Source organism: Delphinapterus leucas, chromosome 7 (assembly GCF_059928025.1).
Source record: "Delphinapterus leucas isolate spDelLeu-1000000601 "Yukka" chromosome 7, BTC_Dleu_Yukka2, whole genome shotgun sequence".
In the NCBI taxonomy this organism is placed as follows: Eukaryota; Metazoa; Chordata; class Mammalia; order Artiodactyla; family Monodontidae; genus Delphinapterus; species Delphinapterus leucas.
Genome location: NC_143135.1, coordinates 79,382,501 through 79,409,141, shown reverse-complemented (window position 1 = coordinate 79,409,141; position 26,641 = coordinate 79,382,501). Strand labels below are relative to the sequence as shown.

Here is a 26,641-nt window from a genome sequence, read left to right as displayed (position 1 = left end):
GTGAATCAGCCCTCCACATCCTCCCAATCATGTCAACAGAGCTTAGAAGGGAGCCAGGCTTACACTCTACTTGGAGGCAACAAGACACTGCCAATTGGAGTCCCACTTTCATGGGAAGGTGTCAGTAGGGGAAAAGGGGTCACTAAACTTCAACTCCACTCATCTGAAAAGGAAGCAGTGCAAGTCAGTGTTCCATTTTTGTCAGGATGGTATCTGCAGAGCCCAGCAGAAATTTTAACATATACACTCACCCTGCCCTCAAGCTGTACCTCACTGTTTCAGAAAGAAACAACGCATCACTTAGAAAGGAATGCAAATTTGAATGGCAGTGGATTTCTCAGCTGAAACCATGAGGGCCAGGAGGAAGTGGAACAACATTTTAAAGTGCTAAAAGAAAACAACTGTTGGGCTTCCCTGGAGGCACAGTGGTTAAGAATCCACCTGCCAATGCAGGGGACCCGTGTTCGAGCCCTGGTCCGGGAAGATCCCACATGCCATGGAGCAACTAAGCCCATGCACCACAACTACTGACCCTGCACTCTAGAGCCCATGAGCCACAACTACTGAAGCCCATGAGCCTAGAGCCCATGCTCCACAACAAGAGAAGCCACCGCAATGAGAAGCTCACGCACTGCAACAAAGAGCAGCCCCCACTCGCCGCAACTAGAAGAAAGCCCATGTGCAGCAAGGAAAACCCAATGCAGCCAAAAATAAATAAATAAAATAAAATAAATGAAACATTAAAAAAATAAAATAACTTAGAAACAATTTCTCTAAAAAAAAAAAGAAAATAGACAACAACTGTCAACCATGAATTATATATCTGGTGAAAATATCCTTCAGGAATGAGGGAAAATAAAAACATTCTTAAACAAAAACTAAGAGAATCTGTCACTAGCAAACCTACTCTTAAAAGTATGGCTAAAGGAAGTTTTCTCAATAAGAAGGAAATGATTTTTTTTAAAAAGCGTGGAACTTTAGAAAGGAAAAAAGAACATTGGGATGTGGAAAACGTAAATAAAAAATAAACTATCCTTCTCATGAGTTTCTTAAATCATATCTGATGATTGAAGCAAACCCCATTTGATGCAGTGTTTCATGTATGTAAATATTACTAAATATTTAAGACAAATATATAAAAATGAAGAGGATAAAGAGACCTAACTACAAGTGAGGTTTCTATACTTCACTTAAACTGGTATATATTAAGGCATAGCAAGTCTCTGGCATATTGTGACCCTCTATAAACAGCTGATGAATGAATGAAACTAAACAATTATAATAAATTCAATAAAATACTCTGTGAATCAGTTCAAAAAATATTTACTGAATAATTACTACACACTACTTACTGTTGTATTACTAGTGTATAAAAATAAATAAAGAGTTCCTGCTCTCCAATATAGAGTGGCCAGGGGAGTATTAAGAACTTTAGTGTTCCTTCTCCTCCTATCTTAGTTTTTGTCCCCTACTATGTCTCATTTAACATAGGCTAAATATAATTATTTACTTCTCGCAACCCAATTTCTCAAAATAAGCTTCCTCTTTAGAAATATCAACAGATGTAATTTTGAATACATTTATTAGAGAAGAAAGGGCTCTGAACACTCTGATTTAAAACATTATCTATTAGGTGAAAAAGTTTAAAAATAATAAAGTATTAACGCATTTTCAAAAAGTACACTTGTAAATATGCACAGAAAAAGAAGTTTAAAATGACATATACACTATTAAGAATGGCCAACTCTTAGTAGTACAATCATAAAACATTTGTTCTTTCTGTTTACCTATATTTTTGAAACTTTCCATCATAACTCATATTGAGCTTTGGCAATAAGAAAAAAAATTTAATAACATCTATAATATGAATTATATAACTTCTAGTAAATTTTAAGCCTGAGAACTAGTGTGCATTAAAAAGTTAACTTAGCAGGTCTGACTGCTATCCCTTAAACGGTCTGCTTAAAAGATTGGCCCTTAGCTGGCATCTGAGAACTTGGATTTTGGAAGAGTTCCCACCACTCTAATTTTTAAGAGTGGCTCACTGTACCTAAACAATATGGTTTATGCTGAACACTTGATTGTCTTCTGGGAATCTGGAATTTTGGTACATATTAAGGCAGAAGATACCTACATGACCAGTTCCCAATAAAAGCCTGGGCAATGATCTTTCCTAGTAAAGCAATATTTCACATGTGCTACTTCTTGCTGGAGAAATTAAGCATGCCCTGGGTGATTACATTGGGAAAGGACTCTTGAAAGCTTGCACCTGGTTTCCCCAGGACTTCACCCCATGTACCTTTTCCTTTGCTGACTTTGCTTTGCCTCCTCTCACTGTAATAAATCATAAGTAAATCATCTGTGAGTACAACTATACCCTGAGGCCTATGAGTCCTCCTAGTAAATCACAGAACCTGGGGGTGGTCTTGAGAACCATGACACAACTAGCTATCCACTTTAAATAAAAGAAGAATTAATGGGTATATCCCTCTTCTACTTATCTTTTAAAATATTTCATGTCTCTGAAGACTAAAAATGTTTATTTCAAAAAGTGAGCAGTCACATACTAACAGTTTAAAAACTAGTGTGGGTTTTCCTAATTTCATATGTGTGGATATTTAAATAAGCATAGATAAAGAGCAAATAAAACTTAAATTATAAAATCAGGAGACGATGGAAAAGCACTAAAGAGTCTTGTATATAAGGACCTCACGCTTCAGTGAATAAGTAAATATAATAGCATACAAGTTTGTATACAGTAAGTCCCCTACATACGAACGAGTTCCATTCCGAGAGCACATTCATAAGTCCAATTTGTTTGCAAATCCAAAAAAGTTAGCCTAGGTACCCAACTAACACAATCGGCTATATTGTACTGTACTGTAATAGGCTTATAATACCTTTCACACAAATAATACATAAAAAGCAGACACAAAAAATTAAAAAAACGTTTTTAATCTTAGCAGTACAGTACCTTGAAAAGTACACTAGTACAGTACAACAGCTGGCATAAAGGGGCTGGCATCGAGTGATCAGGTAAGAAGAGTTACTGACTGGAGGAGGCAGAAGGGGTGAGAGATGGTAGAGCTGAAGGATCGTCAGCAACAGGAGCCGGAAGGCAAGCTGTAGTTTCACTCATGCCTGATGCTGATGGAACGCATGTTCACATCTCTCAAAGTTCGCAACTTGAAGGTTCATATGTAGGGGACTTACTGTACTACATATATATAAATATATATATATATATATATATAAATTCAATTGATCAAAATCAGCACCAAAATATGTGAAACATTATAACTGTTTAAATCTACAGTTGTCAAAAATGTTACTTGTTAAGACTGAAGGAAGTCACTGTGGAGCAAAATAAAGCCTTAGATCAATGGCTGTGTTAAGCTGAAGGGTATACGAAAAAACTAAGAAATAAGAAACACTTCACATGTAAAATCTAATTATAATAGCATAAAAAGTCCATTTACCTTAATTATCTGTTCAAACGCTAAGGCAGATTGTAACATCATTGGTCTCTGACTTTGAATCATTTGTTGATCGATAGAATTGTAAAAATGTGCCACCTACAAAGTAAAATTCCAATTAGGAATAATTAATAATAAATAGCAACTTAATTTTAAATTTTTCATTTTTAATTATTTGAATGGAAATATTAACTCTTCTCAATTATAAAATTTAGCAAAAAATTAGTTTTTTATCTCCAATAGAGCACTTACGCATGTATTAACATACAAAAGCAGCAAGTGTAAGTATGTGCTGAGTTCCTATAATCTGCCAAGTCATGTTCTGGTGGGTGATTAAACAAAGACTATAAAACCTAGTCCCTGGAATCAAGAAGTTCACAGCCTCATAGGAAACACAGAGGAAACCAGTAAAGCATGTTAAAGTGCTAAAAAAGTGAACTTATTCTTGCAACTCTAAGAACCTGTTCCTTCGTCAGTATATAACACAATGATTTACCCATTTCTCAGACCAAAACAAACTTTTGAGTTGTCCTTAACGCTTCTCTCACATCCCACACGAGTAGAAGTCTATTGACTGTGCCTTCAAAACATATATTGAATTCAACCACTTCACCCACCTCCATCAATCCCACCCCAATTCAAGCACCCTCAACTCCTGGCAAGACCAGTGCAACAGTATCAAAACTGGTCTGTTTCCAACTGTGGCCCTATGGTCTATTCAAAGCATTCAGAGTAGCCAGAATAGTCCTTCCTTAAACATAAATAGTATCATACCTTTAGCCTATTCAAAACTTTCAAATGACTCCCCAAAATATTTGATAATAAAATGTAAAATCCTAAAATTCTTACCTGAAACCTTCCAATGGTTTCCCAACACACTTAAGAATGAAATCCAAATCTAAAATCCTTACCTTGGCACATTATACATAAACTGGCCTTTAGCCCTGCACAAACCCCTCCCTAATTGCACTGCAGTAAAATTGGCCTCCTTGCTGTTTACCTAACTCTAGAGTCTTCCCTAAGAAACTCTGAAAGTCATTCATTCCCTCTGCCTGCAACAGTCTTCCTCCATATATCTGCATGGTTCTTTCGCTCATTTTATGCCATGTCTCTTCTCAAATATTACATTTTCATTAAGGCCTCCCCTGGCCATTCTGTATAAAATAGCAGTATTTTTCACAGTCCTATTACTGTTTTCTTTTTCTTCAAATATGTGCTTATCACTACCTAACACTGTATTATTCATGCATTTGCTATCTATGTCCCGTAATAGTGTCACTCAGTAAACGTCATTCATTGAATTAATCAATGAATCAAAAAACAGAGATACGTACAAGGTACCATGGTGGACAAAAGAGGACACTGCCAACTCTGTCAGGGAAAAAGGACAGGTTCAGGGAAGAAGATCAAGTGGACACCGTGGAGTGAGTTTAATTAAGGACCTTAAGAAGACTGTCTTAATTTTTATATCCCTAGCATGTCAAAAATTCTTGGCACAGAGCAGGTGCTTAAAAATGTTTCTTAACTAATTTTATAGCAAGTCACTTCTTTCCACTAGTATGCATAAAAATATACTTTATTTCGTGGGGAATAACCACTCTATTTGTTCTGTACCAGAACAGCAATCCCAGAAAAAGCCCAATCAGGAAAACTAGAAACAAAATAATACATAAAATTATAGCAATGTGGCCATACTGTTTTCTATCCAACATCCTACTTCATAGCCCCCACTCTAACTAAATGTGTGCTTATAAGTAAAGGTATACACAATACATTCTCCCAGTTGCTCTTCCAGGGGTAAATACAAATACTATATGATCATTCAAGCATCTTTTGAGCTTTTATTTTGTTAGACTAAATGCTTAGGATAGAGAAGTCAGCAAGCCTCTCTGCTTTGGAATATATAGTCCCTCTATCTGAAATGATCACTCACACTACCTTGTGCTCTTGAGAAAACATATGTATGCTCTTTCAAACTCACATTAAACATCATTCCTCTGTAAAGATTTATCTGATGCTATCTCTACCCTACCCAGGAAAATAATTGAAAATAATTGAAAATTCCCACCTCTATGCTTTCACAGGACTTTCTGAACATCTATCTATAATATAGTATTCATTAAACACTGTATCTACTTGTTGACTATCTGTCATCACTATATGAATTGTAATGGAATAAATATGGGCTTTGGAGTCAGGGAGACTTGGTATTAAATCCTAACTTCATAACTTACTAGCTGTGTAGTACTGGGAAAACTATGTTACAAATCTGATCCCCAATTAGATCAATGAAAAATGGGGGTGGGGGTACTTGAAATAACATAAATACAGTATCTACCAGAAGCCCTGATATTTAATGAGAACTCAATGTTTAGTTTGCTTTCTCCCACTAGACCAGTGGTTCTCAACCATGACTGATTTGCACCCAAGAGGACATTTGGCAATATTTGGAGATATTTTTGATTGTCAGGACTAGGTACGTGCTACTGGCCAGGGATGCTGCTAAACATCCTACAATGCACAGGACATCCCCCACAAAAAAGAAGTGGTCCAAAAGTAGCAAGGCTGAGAAACCCTGTACCAGAGTGTGTCAGTAATATATTCATTTTTATATCCTCACTACACTGTGCCTGGCAGTACAAGTGCTCAAAGAATCTTTATTGGATGAAAGAATGAGAAACCAAATACTCACAAGATACTGTTCCTGCCCTCTGAGATCTATTAATCAAATGAGAGAAAAAATATAAAACTCCAATACTACATAAAAGTGTTCTAAGAGTGATTTTCACACTGCACACAAAATAAGGAACAATCAATTAAAAGAAGACGCCACAATTAAAGTGAGTTGGGAATTAAAGGATAACTTGGAGTTCTTCAATCAGAGGGAAGAGGTATCAGTGCATAATGACAAGTTCAGAGAGGAGCCAAGTTTCATATTACTAAAGCACAGGGTGCAGCATGAGAGGGAAGGTATGGGGAGTGAAGACCACAATCAGTAAGGTCAGCTAGGGTATGATTAAGAAGGGTCTTGTATACATGCTAAGGAGAGAGACAATGAGGTAATAATAGTTGGTTCTGACTCACTCCAATACTGTTTAAGCCACCAGACTGCCTTGTGCCTGCCCTGGACTCTCCAGAAAGATCCAGCATATACACCAGAAATACATCTACACGTGGAACAACTCCTACAGAACACCTACTGAACGCTGGCAGAAGACCTCAGACCTCCCAAAAGGCAAGAAAGTCCCCATGTACCTGGGTAGGGCAAAAGAAAAAAGAATAAACAGAGACAAAAGGATACGAACGGGACCTGCACCAGTGGGAGGGAGCTGTGAAGTAGGAAAGGTTTCCACACACTAAGAAGCCCCTTCGCGGGCGGAGACTGCGGGAGGCGGAGGGGGGAGCTTCGAGGCCGCGGAGGAGAGCACAGCAACAGGGGTGCGGCAGACAAAGCGGGGAGATTCCCGCACAAAGGATCGGTGCCAACCGGCACTCACCAGCCCGAGAGGCTTGTGTGCTCACCCGCCGGGGCGGGCGGGGCTGGGAGCTGAGGCTTGGGCTTCGGTCAGAGGCAGGGAGAGGACTGGCGTTGGTGGTGTGAACACAGCCTGCAGGGGGTTAGTGCACCACGGCTAGCTGGAAGGGAGTCCGGGGAAAAGTCTGGACCTGCCAAAGAGGCAAGAGACTTTTTCTTCCCTCTTTGTTTCCCGGTGCGCGAGGAGAGGGAATTAAGAGCGCTACTTAAAGGAGCTCCAGAGACGGGCGCGAGCCGCGGCTAAAAGCGCGGACCCCAGAGAACAGGTCACTATCCACACACCCCTTCCGGGGAGACTGTGCAGCCCGCCACTGCCAGGGTCCCAGGATCCAGGAACAACTTCCCTGGGAGAACACACAGCGCGCCTCAGGCTGGTGCAACGTTACGCCAGCCTCTGCCGCCACAGGCTGGCCCCGGACTCCGTACCCCTCCCTCCCACCGGCCTGAGTGAGCCAGAGTCCCCGGAGCAGCTGCTCCTTTAACCCTGTCCTGTCTGAGCTAACAACAGACGCCCTCCGGCGACCTACACACAGAGGCGGGGCCAAATCCAAAGCTGAGCTCCGGGAGCTGTGAGAACAAAGAAGAGAAAGGGAAATCTCTCCCAGCAGCCTCAGAAGCAGCGGATTAAAGCTCCACAATCAACTTGATGTACCCTGCATCTCTGTAATACATGAATAGAAACGAATCATCCCAAATTGAGGAGGTGGACTTTGGAAGCAAGATTTATTTTTTCCCCTTTTCCTCTTTTTGTGTGTACGTGTATGCTTCTGTGTGAGATTTTGTATGTATAGCTTTGCTTCCACCATTTGTCCTAGGGTCCTATCCGTCCGTTTTTTTTTTTTTTCTTTAAAAACATTTTTTTTCTTAATAATTATTTTTTATTTTAATAACTCTATTTTATCTTACTTTATTTTATCTTCTTTATTTCTTTCGTTCCTTCCTTCCCTCCCACCTTCCTTCCTCCCTCCCTCCCTTTCTTTCTTTCTTTCGTTCTTTCTTTCTTTCCTTTCTTTCGTTCTTTCTTTCTTTCTACTTTTTCTCCCTTTTATTCTGAGCCGTGTGGATGAAAGGCTCTTGGTGCTGCAGCCAGGAGTCAGTGCTATTCCTCTGAGGTGGGAGAGCCAACTTCAGGACACTGGTCCACAAGAGACGTCCCAGCTCCACATAATATCAAATGGCGAAAATCTCCCAGAGATCTCCATCTCAACACCAGCACCCAGCTTCACTCAACGACCAGCAAGCTACAGTGCTGGACACCCTATGCCAAACAACTAGCAAGACAGGAACACAACCACACCCATTAGCAGAGAGGCTGCCTAAAATCATAATAAGTCCACAGACACCCCAAAACACACCAACAGACGTGGACTTTCCCACCAGAAAGACAAGATCCAGCCTCATCCACCAGAACACAGGCACTAGTCCCCTCCACCAGGAAGACTACACAACCCACTGTGAACCAACTTTAGCCACTGGGGACAGACAGCAAAAACAACGTGAACTACAAACCTGCAGGCTGCAAAAAGGAGACCCCAAACACAGTAAGATAAGCAAAATGAGAAGACAGAAAAACACACAGCAGATGAAGGAGCAAGATAAAAACGCACCAGACCTAAAAAATGAGGAGAAAATAGGCAGTCTACCTGAAAAAATAATTCAGAGTAATGAGAGTAAAGATGATCCAAAATCTTGGAAATAGAATAGACAAAATGCAATAAATATTTAACAAGTACCTAGAAGAACTAAAGATGAAAAAAGCAACGATGAACAACACAATAAATGAAATTAAAAATACTCTAGATGGGATCAATAGCAGAATAACTGATGCAGAAGAATGGATAAGTGACCTGGAAGATAAAATAGTGGAAATAACTACTGCAGAGCAGAATAAAGAAAAAAGAATGAAAAGAACTGAGGACAGTCTGAGAGACTTCTGGGACAACATTAAACGCACCAACATTCGAATTACAGGGGTTCCAGAAGAAGAAAAGAAAAAGAAAGGGACTGAGAAAATATTTGAAGAGATTATAGTTGAAAACTTCCCTAATATGGGAAAGAAAATAGTTAATCAACTCCAGGAAGCACAGAGAGTCCCATACAGGGTAAATCCAAGGAGAAACACACCAAGACACATATTGATCAAACTGTCAAAAATTAAATACAAAGAAAACATATTAAAAGCAGCAAGGGAAAAACAACAAATAACACACAAGGGAATCCCCATAAGGCTAACAGCTGATCTTTCAGCAGAAACTCTGCAAGCCAGAAGGGACTGGTAGGACATATTTAAAGTGATGAAGGAGAAAAACCTGCAACCAAGATTACTCTACCCAGCAAGGATCTCATTCAGATTTGATGGAGACATTAAAACCTTACAGACAAGCAAAAGCTGAGAGAGTTCAGCACCACCAAACCAGCTTTACAACAAATGCTAAAGGAACTTCTCTAGGCAAGAAACACAAGAGAAGGAAAAGACCTACAATAACGAACCCAAAACAATTTAGAAAATGGGAATAGGAACATACATATCGATAATTACCTCAAATGTAAATGGACTAAATGCTCCCACCAAAAGATTGGCTGAATGGATACAAAAACAAGACCCATATATATGCTGGCTACAAGAGACCCACTTCAGACCTAGAGACACATACAGACTGAAAGTAAGGGGATGGAAAAACATATTCCATGCAAATGGAAACCAAAAGAAAGCTGGAGTAGTAATTCTCATATCACGCAAAATAGACTTGAAAATAAAGACTATTAGAAGAGACAAAGAAGGACACTACATAATGATCAAGGGATCGATCCAAGAAGAAGATATAACAATTGTAAATATTTATGCACCCAACATAGGAGCACCTCAATACATAAGGCAAATAGTAACAGCCATAAAAGGGGAAATCGACAGTAACACATTCATAGTAGGGGACTTTAACACCCCACTTTCACCAATGGACAGATCATCCAAAATGAAAATAAATAAGGAAACACAAGCTTTAAATGATACATTAAACAAGATGGACTTAATTGATATTTATAGGACATTCCATCCAAAAACAACAGAATACACATTTTTCTCAAGTGCTCATGGGACATTCTCCAGGATAGACCATATCATGGGACACAACTCAAGCCTTGGTAAATTTAAGAAAATTGAAATTGTATCAACTATCGTTTCCGACCACAACGCTATGAGACCAGATATTAATTACAGGAAAAGATCTGTAAAAAATACAAACACATGGAGGCTAAACAATACACTACTTAATAATGAAGTGATCACTGAAGAAATCAAAGAGGAAATAAAAAGATACCTAGAAACAAATAACAATGGAGACACGACAACCCAAAACCTATGTGATACAGCAAAAGCAGTTCTAAAAGGGAAGTTTATAGCAATACAATCCTACCTTAAGAAACAGGAAACATCTCGAATAAATAACCTAACCTTGCACCTAAAGCAATTAGAGAAAGAAGAACAAAAAAAACCCCAAAGTTCGCAGAAGGAAAGAAATCATAAAGATCAGATCAGAAATAAATGAAAAAGAAATGAAGGAAACAATAGCAAAGATCAATAAAACTAAAAGCTGGTTCTTTGAGAAAATAAAATAGATAAACCATTAGCAAGAAGGAAAGAAATCATAAAGATCAGATCAGAAATAAATGAAAAAGAAATGAAGCAAACAATAGCAAAGATCAATAAAACTAAAAGCTGGTTCTTTGAGAAGATAAACAAAACAGATAAACCATCAGCCAGACGCATCAAGAAAAGAAGGGAGAATACTCAAATCAATAGAATTAGAAATGAAAAAGGAGAAGTAACAACTGACACTGCAGAAATACAAAAGATCATGAGAGATTACTACAAGCAACTCTATGCCAATAAAGTGGACAACCTGGAAGAAATGGACAAATTCTTAGAAATGCACAACCTGCCAAGACTGAATCAGGAAGAAATAGAAAATATGAACAGACCAATCACAAGCACTGAAATTGAAACTGTGATTAAAAATCTTCCAACAAACAAAAGCCTAGGACCAGATGGCTTCACAGGCGAATTCTATCAAACATTTAGAGAAGAACTAACACCTATCCTTCTCAAACTCTTCCAAAATATAGCAGAGAGAGGAACACTCCCAAACTCATTCTACGAGGCCACCATCACCCTGATACAAAAACCAGACAAGGATGTCACAAAGAGAGAAATTTACAGGTCAATATCACTGATGAACATAGATGCAAAAATCCTCAACAAAATACTAGCAAACAGAATCCAACAGCACATTAAAAGGATCATACACCATGACCAAGTGGGGTTTATTCCAGGAATGTAAAGATTCTTCCATATTCGCAAATCAATCAACGTGATACACCATATTAACAAATTGAAGGAGAAAAACCATATGTTCATCTCAATAGATGCACAGAAAGCTTTCGACAAAATTCAACACCCATTTATGATAAAAACCCTGCAGAAAGTAGGCATAGAGGGAACTTTCCTCAACACAATAAAGGCCATATGTGACAAGCCCACAGTCAACATCATCCTCAATGCTGAAAAACTGAAAGCATTTCCACTAAGATCAGGAACAAGACAAGGTTGCCCACTCTGACCACTCTTATTGAACATAGTTTTGGAAGTTTTAGCCACAGCAATCAGAGAAGAAAAGGAAATAAAAGGAATCCAAATCGGAAAATAAGAAGTAAAGTTGTCACTGTTTGCAGATGACATGATACTATACATAGAGAATCCTAAATATGCTACCAGAAGAGTACTAGAGCTAATCAATGAATTTGGTAAAGTAGCAGGATACAAAATTAATGCACAGAAATCTCTGGCATTCCTATACACTAATGATGAAAAATCTGAAAGTGAAATCAAGAAAACACTCCCATTTACCATTGCAACAAAAAGAATAAAATATCTAGGAATAAACCTACCTACGGAGACAAAAGACCTGTATGCAGAAAATTATAAAACACTGATGAAAGATATTAAAGATGATACAAATAGATGGAGAGATATACCATGTTCTTGGATTGGAAGAATCAACATTGTGAAAATGACTCTACTACCCAAAGCAATCTACAGATTCAATGTAATCCCTATCAAATTACCAATGGTATTTTTCACAGAACTAGAACAAAAAATTTCGCAATTTGTATGGAAACACAAAAGACCCCAAATAGCCAAAGCAATCTTGAGAACGAAACACGGGGCTGGAGGAATCAGGCTCCCTGACTTCAGACTATACTACAAAGCTACAGTAATCAAGACAGTGTGGTACTGGCACAGAAACAGAAAGATAGATCAGTGGAACAGGATAGAAAGCACAGAGATAAACCCACACACATACGGTCACCTTATCTTTGATAAAGGAGGCAGGAATGTACAGTGGAGAAAGGACAGCCTCTTGAATAAGTGGTGCTGGGAAAACTGGACAGGTACATGTAAAAGTATGAGATTAGATCACTCCCTAACACCATACACAAAAATAAGCTCAAAATGGATTAAAGACCTAAATGTAAGGCCAGAAACTATCAAACTCTTAGAGGAAAACATAGGCAGAACACTCTATGACATAAATCACAGCAAGATCCTGTTGGACCCATCTCCTAGAGAAATGGAAAGAAAAACAAAAATAAACAAATGGGACCGAATGAAACTTCAAAGCTTTTCCACAGCAAAGGAAACCATAAACAAGACCAAAAGACAACCCTCAGAATGGAGAAAATATTTGCAAATGAAGCAACTGACAAAGGATTAATCTCCAAAATTTACAAGCAGCTCATACAGCTCAATAACAAAAAAACAAACAACCCAATTCAAAAATGGGCTGAAGACCTAAATAGACATTTCTCCAAAGAAGATATACAGACTGCCAACAGACACATGAAAGAATGCTCAACATTATTCATCATTAGAGAAATGCAAATCAAAACTACAATGAGATATCATCTCACACCAGTCAGAATGGCCATCATCAAAAAATCTAGAAAGAATAAATGCTGGAGAGGGTGTGGAGAAAAGGGAACACTCTTGCACTGCTGGTGGGAATGTGAATTGGTACAGCCACTATGGAGAACAGTATGGAGGTTCCTTAAAAAACTACAAATAGAACTACCATATGACCCAGCAATCCCACTACTGGGCATATACCCTGAGAAAACCATAATTCAAAAAGAGTCATGTACCAAAATGTTCACTGTAGCTCTATTTACAATAGGCTGGAGGTGGAAACAACTTAAGTGTCCATCATCGGATGAATGGATAAAGAAGATGTGGCACATATATACAATGGAATATTACTCAGCCATAAAAAGAAACGAAATTGAGCTATTTGTAAAGAGGTGGATGGACCTAAAGTCTGTCATACAGAGTGAAGTAAGTCAGAAAGAGAAAGACAAATACCGTATGCTAACACATATATATGGAATTTAAGAAAAAAAAATGTCATGAAGAACCTAGGGGTAAGACCGGAATAAAGACACAGACCTACTAGAGAGTGGACTTGAGGATATGGGGAGAGGGAAGGGTAAGCTGTGACAAAATGCGAGAGTGGCATGGACATATATACACTACCAAACGTAAAATAGGTAGCTAGTGGGAAGTAGCCGCATAGCACAGGCAGATCAGCTTGGTGCTTTGTGACCACCTAGAGGGGTGGGATAGGGAGGGTGGGAGGGAGGGAGACGCAAGAGGTAAGAGATATGGGAACATACATATAACTGATTCATTTTGTTATAAAGCAGAAACTAACACACCATTGTAAAGCAATTATACTCTAATAAAGATGTAAAAACAAAATGGTTTTAAACAGGTAAATGATTTGACGGCAGTGTGCTTCAGGTAGACCAAGGAAATGACCACAAAGACCAGTCCATCAGCTCAGTAATTTTCTAAGAATATGCCCCTAGAAGGCAGACAGAGGCCCTTAATTAGAAAGCCCTTTAAGATCTAGTAACATAAAAGAAGAATAAAAGAGAAAATAATATTCTATTTTTCTAAATGACTTTAGAATGAAAAGCAGTAACAGTAATCCCTCAAATTAATAAAAGTCCCATATAGGGGATTACAAAGTAAATTTTGTAATGCAGTCATTTAGCAAACCGTAACTTCACAAGACTTAATTGTGCTATTCTATTAGCCTAACAAAATCAAAAGCAGAAAGCAAAGCCCTTAAAATACTCTAATGTAATGAACTCAGAATAGCCATGTTTTCAAAAATATCATTTCTTACTTGTTTCAGAATAATTGCTTGCTTGCAGAATTTCTGTGCAATGTTTGCAACTTGCTGTATTTTTGCAGGAATAACAAAGCCAAGTGCAGAAAGCTGACGAACTTCTCTCTGAAGAATCACCAACCGATCTGAATAATGCACTTTTAATGATCCATCATTAGGATCCAACTCCATAATATGACTATTAGCCTCAATACTACAATACGAAATAAAACTTTTTAAATTTCATGTTCTCACTCTTTTGACGAAAAACATAATTTTATACTTAACAGAAAAGTTGTAAAAACTATTAACTCAAAGTAAAAATAAGATTTTAATTATAGTTTTTAAGTTATATTTTTTTCACACAGTATTTCACAATTCAGATCTTGATAACAAACTACAATATCCAAAATATACCATCATATCGATATTTCAACCAAGCAGCTTTTGAAGTCAGAAAAATCAATCTCTTAACCTTCAGCTAAGACTCAAAATAGACATCAAATCCATCATAAAGAGAAAAGGCTTTTATTCATTTTCTAAAAGGTATCTTAGATTTTTAGTCAGCCTACTTGGTTCTTTAATACTCCCATTAAAGGATCAATAATAAATAACATCAAAATACTAGGAGTAGAGATACTCAAATGTTTCATTCTTCTACTCTTCCTTTCACTATGTAAAGACTCTTTTCTTTGTGTTTCTTCTAAAAGCCACAATAGCAAATTTTACATTGGGGCACTCAAGTCTCCATGGACTGTGAAAATGCTGTGGGAAATTAAAAGCATTATGTTTTCATGACCCTTCTTTCAGGATCATGTTTATATAATGCTTTCTTTCAAATCACTTTCACAATTAGGAGAACTTGCAGGTCTTAGAAAGTTACTGAAAAGCAAAGAACAAATCTATTCAGCCTACTTAATAATGCATAAAACAAAGCATAATAAAAAGCAGATACTTTAAAATGTCTTAAAATAATAATTTAGCCCAAACTGTCCTATAAGAACATAAAGTCTATCAGAAAATTGTAACAGTGACACTTTTTGCCTTTATTTGAAACCAATATTCACAATTAGTTTCTACATACCAGCATATACTGAAATATGTTCCAAAACACTCTTGATTCTATGCAACAATGATGGGTTTTACCCAAAAAAAAGTGAGAGTCAGAAGTTTCATCACCAAATGAGGAAAAAAATAGGTTGAATAAAGTTAAACAGCTTTTTTGACTGCAGATCTCAGTCCTTTTGGTACTCTGTCTTACACAGTGGATCTCCACCAGAGCCGTAGTGATAAACGTGCAAATTCTCCAAAATTAATTGACTATAGAACTCTTTACTTTTTTGCGGGGGGGGGGGCGGTGGATCATCTCTAATATTTTAGGTTCAGGGTAGAAAGGGAAAGAGTTAAATGACATAAAGTTATAATCATTATGCCTTATCACCTTTGGTTCTTTCATTCTTCTTCCAAAACCAAAATGCAAGATAAAAGAAAAAAAATTATTCATTCAGTTTAGGAAGCTACCACTTTTGGCCTAATTATTCATTGCAGCAGTATAGGGAAAACAAACAGAATTTCATATTATGACCAAAGTTACTTTTAAAAAGTAACAAGTTTCTAAAAACTAAAACATGGCAAGTTTCTAAAATTACAGACAATAATATAATGGGGAAAGTTGACCTGAACAAATAAACAATGGTTTTTCTAGGCCATCCATTTTAAATACCCATTGGAATAATTAGGTTAACCTATTAAATTACATTCAATATAGCTTAATAAATATTTACCAAATCCTTATTATGTTGGACAACATGAAGAAATATTCTTCATCTCAAGGAGCTTAAAAATAACAAAATTTTAGTTTACAATATGTACGGGGGGTATATAATATTAATGCAAAAAGGTAGGAAAACATATGTATACCAGTAACAAAAAAACATGGGAGCATGAAAGCCTAATTCCAAAATAAGAATCTGCAGTTCTGCGGAATAGATATGAGAAGCCAAAGGAAGGCAGTCAAAGTTTCCAACCTTAATGACTTAAAAGTTGATCATCAAAACCTAAACTGGCTTCCCTGGTGGCACAGTGGTTGTCCACCTGCCAATGCAGAAGCCACAACAGTGAGAGGCCCGCATACCGCAAAAAAAAAAACCTAAACAAGGGTTTCCCAGGTGGTGCAGTGGTTGCGAGTTCGCCTGCCGATGCAGGGGACATGGGTTCGTGCCCCAGTCCGGGAGGATCCCACATGCCACGGGGCAGCTGGGCCCGTGGGCCATGGCCGCTGAGCCTGCGCGTCCGGGGCCTGTGCTCCGCAGTGGGAGAGGCCACAACGGTGAAAGGCCTGCGTACCGCAAAAAAAAAAAAAAACTAAACAAAAAAAAAATTCTAAAAGCATCAGCAAGTTTGGAGAAAGGAGAGAGGAGTAGAGATGATTAATTACATCTTGTCATTTGGATTAATAACACAAGAAAAAAGATTCTTGTGTAGATTTCACTGTTTAGTATACTTATACTTACCACAAACCGGATTGGGAATCAGACAAGCCAGATTGAATATCCCTGGACCAATCATCAAATTGTTCTTGTTCATATAGTTTAAACTGGTCTAAGAGATCTTCAGCACTTCGATGGAAAGATCGAAATCCTGACAAGTCAGATAAAAGAGCCTCTGCAATCTTGATAGTATCATCTGCCTTAAAGAGCCAAATTACAAGAATATTTATTATTTAAATTCTAACAAAATTAGCATAAAATCAGCTCTCTTCTCTGTTCTGTGATTCAGAAATTATTTTCCCATTCATCTGTAAACAGTAAAATAGAAGATTTGCCAGTGAATTTAAGAATATCAACCCCTACTTTGCTTCTGAATTATACAACCTCAGAATAGCAAAACACAGAAGATAACACATACAAGGCATAATTTGAAGGGTACAATAAGGGAAATTCAGGTGAAACTCCAAGAATTCAGCAATACTCCTAAATATGTTATGCAATAATTTGAGCCCTTTATTAAATGCTGTGGTTAACAGCTCAAACAACAATTAGGCCAATTTGGATGCCAATTAAAGAAGAGAAATGCCTTTCCTCCACAAGTATACAAAGAAGACTGTCGCAACTTGGAAAGCTGACTAACAAAGTTAGGCAAAATATTACAGAAAAAACATCAAAATATAAACTTGAATAAATAGAACTCTCAAATATGCTAGCCTTTATAACACTCTATATTTGCTTGCTCTTAATCATACATTAAAACCAATTAATATTTATTACATGAGTCGAATGCAAGATAGTGTACCACATACTAATTAGTAAGCACATAAGATTCTTAGATCAACTTTGATAATATTAAAATAATAGTCCTTTAATTCTATAAATTGCTGCCACAACGTTAGGCAATACCATAATTACCTTTCACCATTCCGTTAACTTCCTTTCAACGTAGGATGATGTATTTACATAAACACACTTGCAGATAGACTTTGTACGTACCAAAATTCTACAGATACACTTCAAAGAATTAAAAAATCCTTTGAAATTTATATATTTTTCACTTTTTCAGAGTTCTACATTTTCACATGAAAATTAGATGAAAATGCAGGGAAAACAGAGAATGTTTTCTTAATGTTTTCACTACAGTTCTAGAGTGCCTTCTACATTAATTTAGCACATTTTACAATTAGTATTCTTCAACATTTATTAAAACTAATACCTTCATTTCCAACTGACGAACCCAAACTATATTATTGACAACTTCTGAAAGGTTTTTGCCAGAAAGTGGTCCAGATGCATCACCAGGAATTCCACGGCATCGGTTTTCAAAATCTAATCGAAAGTCTATAAAATTTAAATCAAATAAATGATTACACGCATTCAGTGAAGATTTCCTAAATGCCTTCCATGTACCAAACACTATGTCAAATATTATGAATAGAAAAATAGTAACAGTTGGTCCTTTACCCTCAGGAACCTCACCACACATCAAGTGAGAGAAAGAAAATAACCAGTTAATTCAAGAAACCTGTCATTTATTACAGAAATAGTAAATTAACCTTCAACATACAGATGTCATAAAATATAATATCTTAATCCTAAGTGGTATACAACAAAGGAAAAAGCAATCTACAAAAATATTTTTTCAAGCAAACACTGTAATCTCTGATACACTTTTACCTTTAACTGAGTCCATAAGTCTTGCCAATAAAGTTTCTCTTTCTAGCATCAATTCTTTGCTTATGGTTGGACGCTTCACCAACTCTTTATATTTCAGAAATGCTTGAAGAAGCTAATATGAAACAAATAAGTATATGTTCATCCCAAGTGAATCGACTAGGTAAAAACATGAGTATCTCCTCAAATAGCTTAAGGGAAATATTAGAAGTTAAATATTTCAATATTTTACCTGCTGTGGACTATCCTGAATTTCTGAAATATAATTTTTTAATTTTCCTGCTATTTTTTGTTCCACAGGTGCAATAATTTTTTCATATTGAGACACTGCAGCTTTCCATAAAGGCTAAACAAATTAACAATATTGTTAGACTTTAATATTTTTAAAATCGGCCTTTAAAAAGAACAACACAAACAGGAAATTATGTAGACAAACACATATATATTCAACCTCAGTATATGGATTATATTGCACAGGATTCAGGCCAGTAAAAGGTTCAAATACTCGAGCCAAGCATATGATTTTCTCATCAGTGGCAGGTGAAAAATAGAGAAGTTTCTCACGAATTGTTCTAAGAGCCAAGACCTAAAACATAAAATATTAAAACAACAAATTTATTTAAATCAATACATCAGCACAAATAGTCTAAAATCTAAAGATATTGGGCAAGAATTTCTTTAACCTAGATTCTCTGAAATGAACAATAAATCTGAACTGTAATCTTGGTTATTACTACTCATCAATAATCAAAGTGATACTCAAAGACATACTGTATCATCACACTACTATCAATCAATGTGCTCAAATCTAGTTAACATATATAAAATCTAAGTATTTTTAAACTATGTTTAAAGCTCATTTAGGTAAAGTTTTAGAGTCTCTCCTTACTATAGTAAAAATTTCTGATTTCCATTATTCTGCCTTAAATTGCACTTCTAATAATGAAACAATATGTTAACAACTCCATTATGTATAATCTATTAACAGCTGGAAAACAATTTATTTCATTTTGTATTTAAAATTTCTACCAACCATCAAAAGGTAATCCAAAAGGCTAAGTAAAAATGCTATAATCTTCCATTTGAGTTGAAAATATCAGAACAAACTCATGATTTATTTTTCTTTTGATAAAAACAAAAGTACCAATTTAACAATGCTGTCTACTGAGACAGCCTAAAAGCATTGATAATTAAATAACATTTACCACTTCCTCAACCAGATTGTTGTTGCTAAATACCATTTTCCACTGATAAGAACAAGGACCTTTGGAGAAATGACTAATTCCAGGTATGAAACAGAAAATGTAGATGGGCCAGTACATTTTGAGGGGCCAGAATGTAAGGAAGTTATCAAAGAAATACTGGATGCATGTCAAAAATGACACAGAGCCAGTGTAAAGGGGTACTCACTGTCCAACGATGGGACAATTTGAATACAGTAATAATAACTATGATAAAAACTACAATGGGTTGAAACTCATAAAATATAAAAAATCATAGGTTCATAATGATACTATTAAAAAAGCATTTCATTGATTGCCTATGGAACTTACTGATACTAACTTATTGTTCATTGTACTAAAATGATAAATAAAAACTAATTGTCTATACTACCATTCCTATACAAACTATATTTCAGGGTCACTAAAAAACTGATGAAGACAAGTTCTTCCAACATCACTTAATAAATGCAGAAAGAACAACAGAATTAGAAAATCATCATTTTCCAACTCCTCATGATAAATCATTCAGAAAAAGCTGATGAAGAACGTTATAACAGATGGATCAGGCTAATCATACATGAACCCACAGATCAAACTTAACTCATGAAAGTGGGAAAACCAGACATTACCTGCCTCCTCTAATGTATAAGAACTATATAGTACTGCCTGTGAAGCAACCTGGTTCAAGTAAACCAACATTTAGTAACTAAAAAAATTTCTGAGACAATCAGGAAACTTGAATATTGATTAGATACATAATGATATTAAGAAATTACTGTCATTTTGTTGGGGGTGATATTGGTATTATGATTATGTTTTAAGGGTAAAAGTATAAGATTTCTTGGATTGGCTTTAAAAATACTCCAGCAAAAAAACGGAAAGCAGGGGAGACAAAGATGGAACAGGAACTGAACATTGTCAGTGGCTGCTGAAACTGAGTGATGTATACACTGACATCCACTATACTATGTTACTTTTGTGTGTGTTTGAAATTTCTCATAATGAAAAGGTTTAAAAACACAACAACAGGAATTCCCTGTTGGTCCAGTGGTTTCACTGTCTGGGCCTAGGTTCAGTCCCTAGTCTGGGAACTAATAAGATACCCCAAACTGGACAGCATGGCCAAAAAAAAAATACAACAAAAAATCCCCAAGAACAATGGTTCCCTTAAGCCCAAAGGGAAAAAGTCACTTTGCAATCTTCACATATTCTCATTTTGCCTGCCCCTTCAAGCTAAACATCTAAGTTCTATACTGAAACTCATAACTTATATAAACTAAGCAGCTGTTTCAAATATTTCCACTGAGTACTCCCTGAAAAGCTGTCTCCGCTTGTAAAAATTTCAATAGCCAAGAGAAAGTCTGAGAGCTTCCATACCTAGACAAATGGGTTGACTGTCTTTTTACAACAAAGAAGAACAAAATAAAAGTTCACAACTTACAAACTGAATAGCCACAAACCAAAAAAAAAGAAAGGAAGTGGAAACCAGCACTTAGTACCCACTGGGCACCTGGTACTGTACCACACAACTTCATAAGTCATCTCATATGAACTTTACCTCTTATTCTCTCCCAAAAGTCTAAACAAGTTCTATCAGATGTGTAGGTCTTATTAATTATAAAACACATTCTCAAACAAGTGAGGACCTACTTCACACTTAAAACAAAGATCCAAATAATCAAATATACCTCTTCAAGGCGTTTGCCAAGTTTGTCAAGTGTTTCAGGAAAATATTTTTCATTTTTCCACGGATGAGGTACATAGCGCTGCCACACCTGACCTGTTAGATGACTACAGGCAATAACCCACTGTTCACAAATTGAAATCCCAGCTTTCATATTTTCCTTCACAAGATAATAAGGATCTTCCCATAGGTTCAAAGTTCCCAACTTTTTCTGAACAAATCTTCCAAAGGAGCCACCTAATAACACGTAAAACAAACTTTTTAATGAACATATCTTTTTATCAAATAATTATGAAACATATGCTTTTTACAAAATTAAAATAATACACAAATTAGCAAACCAAGGATCTCTGAAATACCACATCCACATCTTTAGACGGGCACTGTTAATAACAAATATTTTTTAAAAACACACATACACACACATATTTGTATTTCTGCATCTTTCAATATATCACACATTTCTTTGAAGTATAGAAATATATACACATTTTTTTAAAGACTGCAGAGCCCACAGTATGGACATAGCATTACATAACCAATTCTCAATTGCTATTTGTTTCTAGTCTCATTTTACAAACAATGCTGTAATAAATATCCTTTTACATACACATTTATGTACTTGTCTAACATTTTCTTAGGATAACAATGAGAAAGGTATATTCTGGGTCAAAAAGTATATGTATTTTTAATGTCAACAGATAACCCAATGTATATTAAACTTTCCAGTTCATTACAAAATAAAGTCTAAATTAATACATAGATAGTGATGAAAAATCTATGTTAATTTAGTTATATTATAGTCAAACAATCTGACACTATGATTTAAATTAACCAACTATGTACAAATATCTACTTAAATAATCCTATATGATTTGCTCTAAGAGTTACTTTAAGCAACAATTACTGTATTCAGGAACATTTTAGGTAAAAACAGAAAACAAAATAACTCAGGCTTCCAAAATTGCAAAAGTTTATTTCTTTACTAGTACCTATAATATCTAAGAGATGTAACATTCGTGACTCAGGATAATGATCATGTTCTGTCTGTCTCCACACATCATCTACAACATCCCGAGTTGTCTCCACCAAGTCAACCACTTCCAGTAAGGACAGACCATCCAAGTTATAAAACTCCTAAAACCAAAATGCATTCATTTTTAAACATAATCATATTTGTACCTTGGGCAATATAGTCAAAATGTTCTCAGACTTTTTCAAACGCTACATCTCTAATATCTGCCATATTATTTTCTCCTCTTCTTCTATCATATGATATATTACTTCTTTAAACAAATACCCTATAAGTTCCTTCACAAACATAAATTTCATGAAAGCCAGAAGGAAAAATAAGAATTACATAAACTCTATAAATTTATTTTTACCCTTGGCCTAATTTCCTTTAAATTCGGGACATTTCTTTTATTTACCTAATAGAAATGGCCTTAACACCATATGTACACTACCCATTTCACCTCATATATCTTTATTGATTCATTTCCTGGGTTGCACAATGTTACCAATAATACAAACATAGTACATGGTATATCACTGCTAGGAAAAAAGTTTTAAACCATTTCAAACACTTCATTCAAATGATATTAATGAAATAATATTGGGAATGAATAAAAAATTACTAAATATTTATTTTGAAAATATTTATTTTGAAAAGAATAGATTTTGTAAAAAACACTCAAAATGGTCACTTATTTAACCTCTCCATAGATACACCAAGGAATAATCAATCTAATAAGTATCAAACTAAGACTTTTTATATTTCAGATTCCTCCAAAATGCTAATTTGAATAAAGTAAACAATTTTTCCAAAGAACATATTACCTGCACAGGATAAACCTCTGTTAGTAGGAGGTTTCTGTTTTTTTTCCTATCTACCTGCAGGAAAGTAATTATGTTTTTGAGAAAAATATTTTCTAGAGATTAGAGTTTAACTTTTTTAAAAGTTTGGACTTCTAAGATACATATCTTAAGTAAACCCTGCTACATCTGAAGAATATATTTTGTCCAGAACCATCAAGTAATGATTTTAAAACAGAGATAAATCTAGTAAAAATTGAATGCTAAGGTACTTCTATCAAAACCTGATATATAACTATGTATGAATCACGTACTCTTGCAACTGTTTCAAATAATTCTTTAAAATAACTGGCTCTTTCTTTACTAATCTGTTTACTTCCACGATGAGCTTGTTCTATCCAAAACTGGAACTCATCACTTGGTGTAAGAATACCTGAAAAGTGAGAAGGAAAAATTAGAAATATCAACTGTTATCATGCTGATCATTTTGAAATGTAAAGAAATATTGAAACACTATATTGTGCACCAGGAACTAACATAGTTTTGTAAGTCAGTTACACTTCAAAATCTCACAAACAAATAAACTCATAGAAAAAGAGATCAGATTGCTGGTTAACAGAGGTGGGGGTGGGGAGAGGGGGAATTGGATGAAGGTGCTCAAAAGGAACAAACTACTAGTTATAAGATAAATGAGTACTAAAGATATAATGTACAACATGATATATATAATTAATACTGCTTTATGTTACGTATGAAAGTTCTTAAGAGAATAAATGCTGAGATTTCTCCTCATAAGGAAAAAATTTTTGTTTCTATTTCTTTAATTTTGTATCTATATGACATAATAGATGTTCACTAAACTTACTGTGAATATCATTTCATGATGTATATAAGTCAAATCATTATACTGTACACTTTAAACTTACACAGGGCTGTATGTCAATTATCTCAATAAAACTAGAAGAAGAAAGAAAGAAAGAAAGGAAGGAAGGAAGAAAAAAAAAGAATAGAATCATTTGAAAATGAAAAGCCAGCAAGTCACTGGTTTCATTTGCTGATTTTGCACATTTCTGTATTCTTAAGGATGCACAGAAAATAATTTTTACAATTTCTATGAACAAAAACAAACTACAAAAACAACCCCAAAACAATTAACAAAATGGCAATCAGTACACACTTATCAATAATTACTATAAATTGGCTGAATGGATACAAAAACAAAACCCATATATATGTTGCCTGCTAGAGACCTGCTTCAGATCTAAAGCCACACTCAGACTGAAAGGGGATGGGAAAACGTATTCCATGCAAATGGCAATCAAAAAGCAACACTTACATCAGATAAAAAAAGACTTTAAAGACTATCACACATGATGCTGTGGTACAAACTTTCTGTATGGCTTTTCTTATAGTCCAATTAATTACTAAAAAGCGTCCCTACAAGGATAAATAAAAACACTGCAAAAGGAATACTTGATGTCTTTTAACTTTTTTGGGTTTTTTTGCAGTACGTGGCCTCTCACTGTTGTGGCCTCTACCGTTGCAGAGCACAGGCTCTGGACATGCAGGCTCAGCAGCCATGGCTCACAGGCCCAGCTGCTCTGCAGCATGTGGGATCCTCCCAGACCGGGGCACAAACCCATGTCCCCTGCATTGGCAGGCAGACTCTCAACCACTGCACCACCAGGGAAGCCCCCTTTTAACTTTTGATTTTAAAAAAATATTAAAACACTGATTTTAACTCTTATTTATGTGGAAAATTAACTCTATAAGAAAATCTGAGTTGGAATAAAGTAAATTTGCCTAATTACAGTCAAAAAAAAAAAAGATTTTCACAAATGATAAAGAATGATATTACATACTGATCAAGGGATCAATCTAAGAAGATATAACACAATGTAAGTATATATCCATCAAACATAGGAGCACCTAATACATAAAGCAAATATTAATAGACATAAAGGGAGAAGCTGACAGTAATAAATTCATAGTAGGGAACTTTAACATCCCACTTACATCAATGGACAGATCATCCAGACAGAAAATCAATAAAGAAACAATGGCCTTAAACAACACATTAGATGAAATAAACTTAATATATATATATAGAACATTCCATCCACAAGCAGCAGAATATACATTTATTTCAAATGCACATGGTACATTCTCCAGGACAGATCACATGCTAGGCCACAAAAATAAGATGCAGCAAATTTAAAGAAAAGTGAAATCATATCAAGCATCTTTTCTGACCACAATGCTCTAAGACTGGAAATCAACTAGAAGGAAAAAACTGCAAAAACCACACAAATATGTAGAGACTAAATAACATGCTACAATCAATGGATCACAGAGGAAAAATCAAAAAATACCTGAAGAAAAATGAAAATAAAAACACAACAATCTAAAATCTACATGATGCAGCAAAAGCAGTTCTAAGAGGCAAGTTTATAGCAATACAAGCCTACTTCATGAAATAAGAAAAATCTCAAATAAACAACTTAACCTTACACCTAAAGGAACTAGAAAAAAGAAGAACAGGCAAAACCAAAAGTTAGCAGAAAGCAAGAAATCATAAAGATCAGAGCAGAAATAAATGAAACAGAGACTAAAAAAAAAAAGAAAAAATAGAAAAGATCAATGAAACTAAGAGCTGGTTCTTTGAAAAATTAAACGTCACTGACAAACTTTGCCACACTCATCAAGAAAAAAAGAGAGAAGGCCCAAATCAATAAAAAGAAGTTACAGCTGACACCACAGATATAGAAAGGATCATAAGATATTATTAAGAAAAATTATACACTGATAAAATGAACAACCTATAAGAAAAGGACAAATCCCTAGAAATGTACAGTTTCCCAAGACTGAACAAGGAAGAAATAGAAAATATGAGTAGACCAATTACCAGTAATGAAATTGAATCATTTCATTACTAGTAATTGTAAAAAATAACTCCAAAAAACAGAAGTCCAGAACTAGATGGCTTCGCATCACATGGTTTGGTGAATTCTACCAAATATGTAGAGAAGGGTTAACACCTATCATACTCAAATTATTCCCAAAAACTGCAGATGAAGATATGCTTCCATACTCATTTTCCAAAGCCAGCATCTCCCTAAAATCAGAACCAAAGATATCACACACACACACAAAAAAAGAAAATTACAGGCCAATATGATGAACTGATGAATACAGATGCAAAATTCCTCAACAAAATATTAGCAAACCAAATTCAACAATACATTAAAAGGTTCATATACCACAATCAAGTGGGTTTTATCACAGGGATGCAAGGATGATTCAAATCCAAAGATCAATCAATGTGATATACCACATTAACAAATTGAAGAATAAAAATCATATGACCATCTCAATAGATACAGAAAAAATTTGACAAAAGTCAGCATCCATTTATGACTAAAAACTCTCAACAACAAAGTGGATATAGAGGGAACATACCTCAACATAATAACATATATGATAAGCCCACAGCTAACATCATACTCAACGGTGAAAAGC

At 35.6% G+C, this 26,641-nt stretch overlaps 1 protein-coding gene across 1 annotated transcript in view; it reads right to left on the bottom strand.

Moving 5' to 3' along the window:
* The window catches only part of DYNC2H1 (dynein cytoplasmic 2 heavy chain 1), a 364,877-nt gene that overhangs the window by 327,507 nt on the left and 10,729 nt on the right, over positions 1-26,641 (bottom strand). The window contains exons 4-13 of the mRNA XM_022560560.2: positions 23,437-23,555; positions 22,300-22,444; positions 21,312-21,544; positions 18,852-18,986; positions 18,633-18,746; positions 18,404-18,515; positions 17,943-18,067; positions 16,751-16,926; positions 14,256-14,451; positions 3,480-3,575 (exon numbers count right to left, since the gene is read on the bottom strand). Coding sequence (XP_022416268.1) covers positions 3,480-3,575; positions 14,256-14,451; positions 16,751-16,926; positions 17,943-18,067; positions 18,404-18,515; positions 18,633-18,746; positions 18,852-18,986; positions 21,312-21,544; positions 22,300-22,444; positions 23,437-23,555 — 1,451 coding nt within the window. The remainder of the gene's footprint in view (positions 1-3,479; positions 3,576-14,255; positions 14,452-16,750; positions 16,927-17,942; positions 18,068-18,403; positions 18,516-18,632; positions 18,747-18,851; positions 18,987-21,311; positions 21,545-22,299; positions 22,445-23,436; positions 23,556-26,641) is intronic.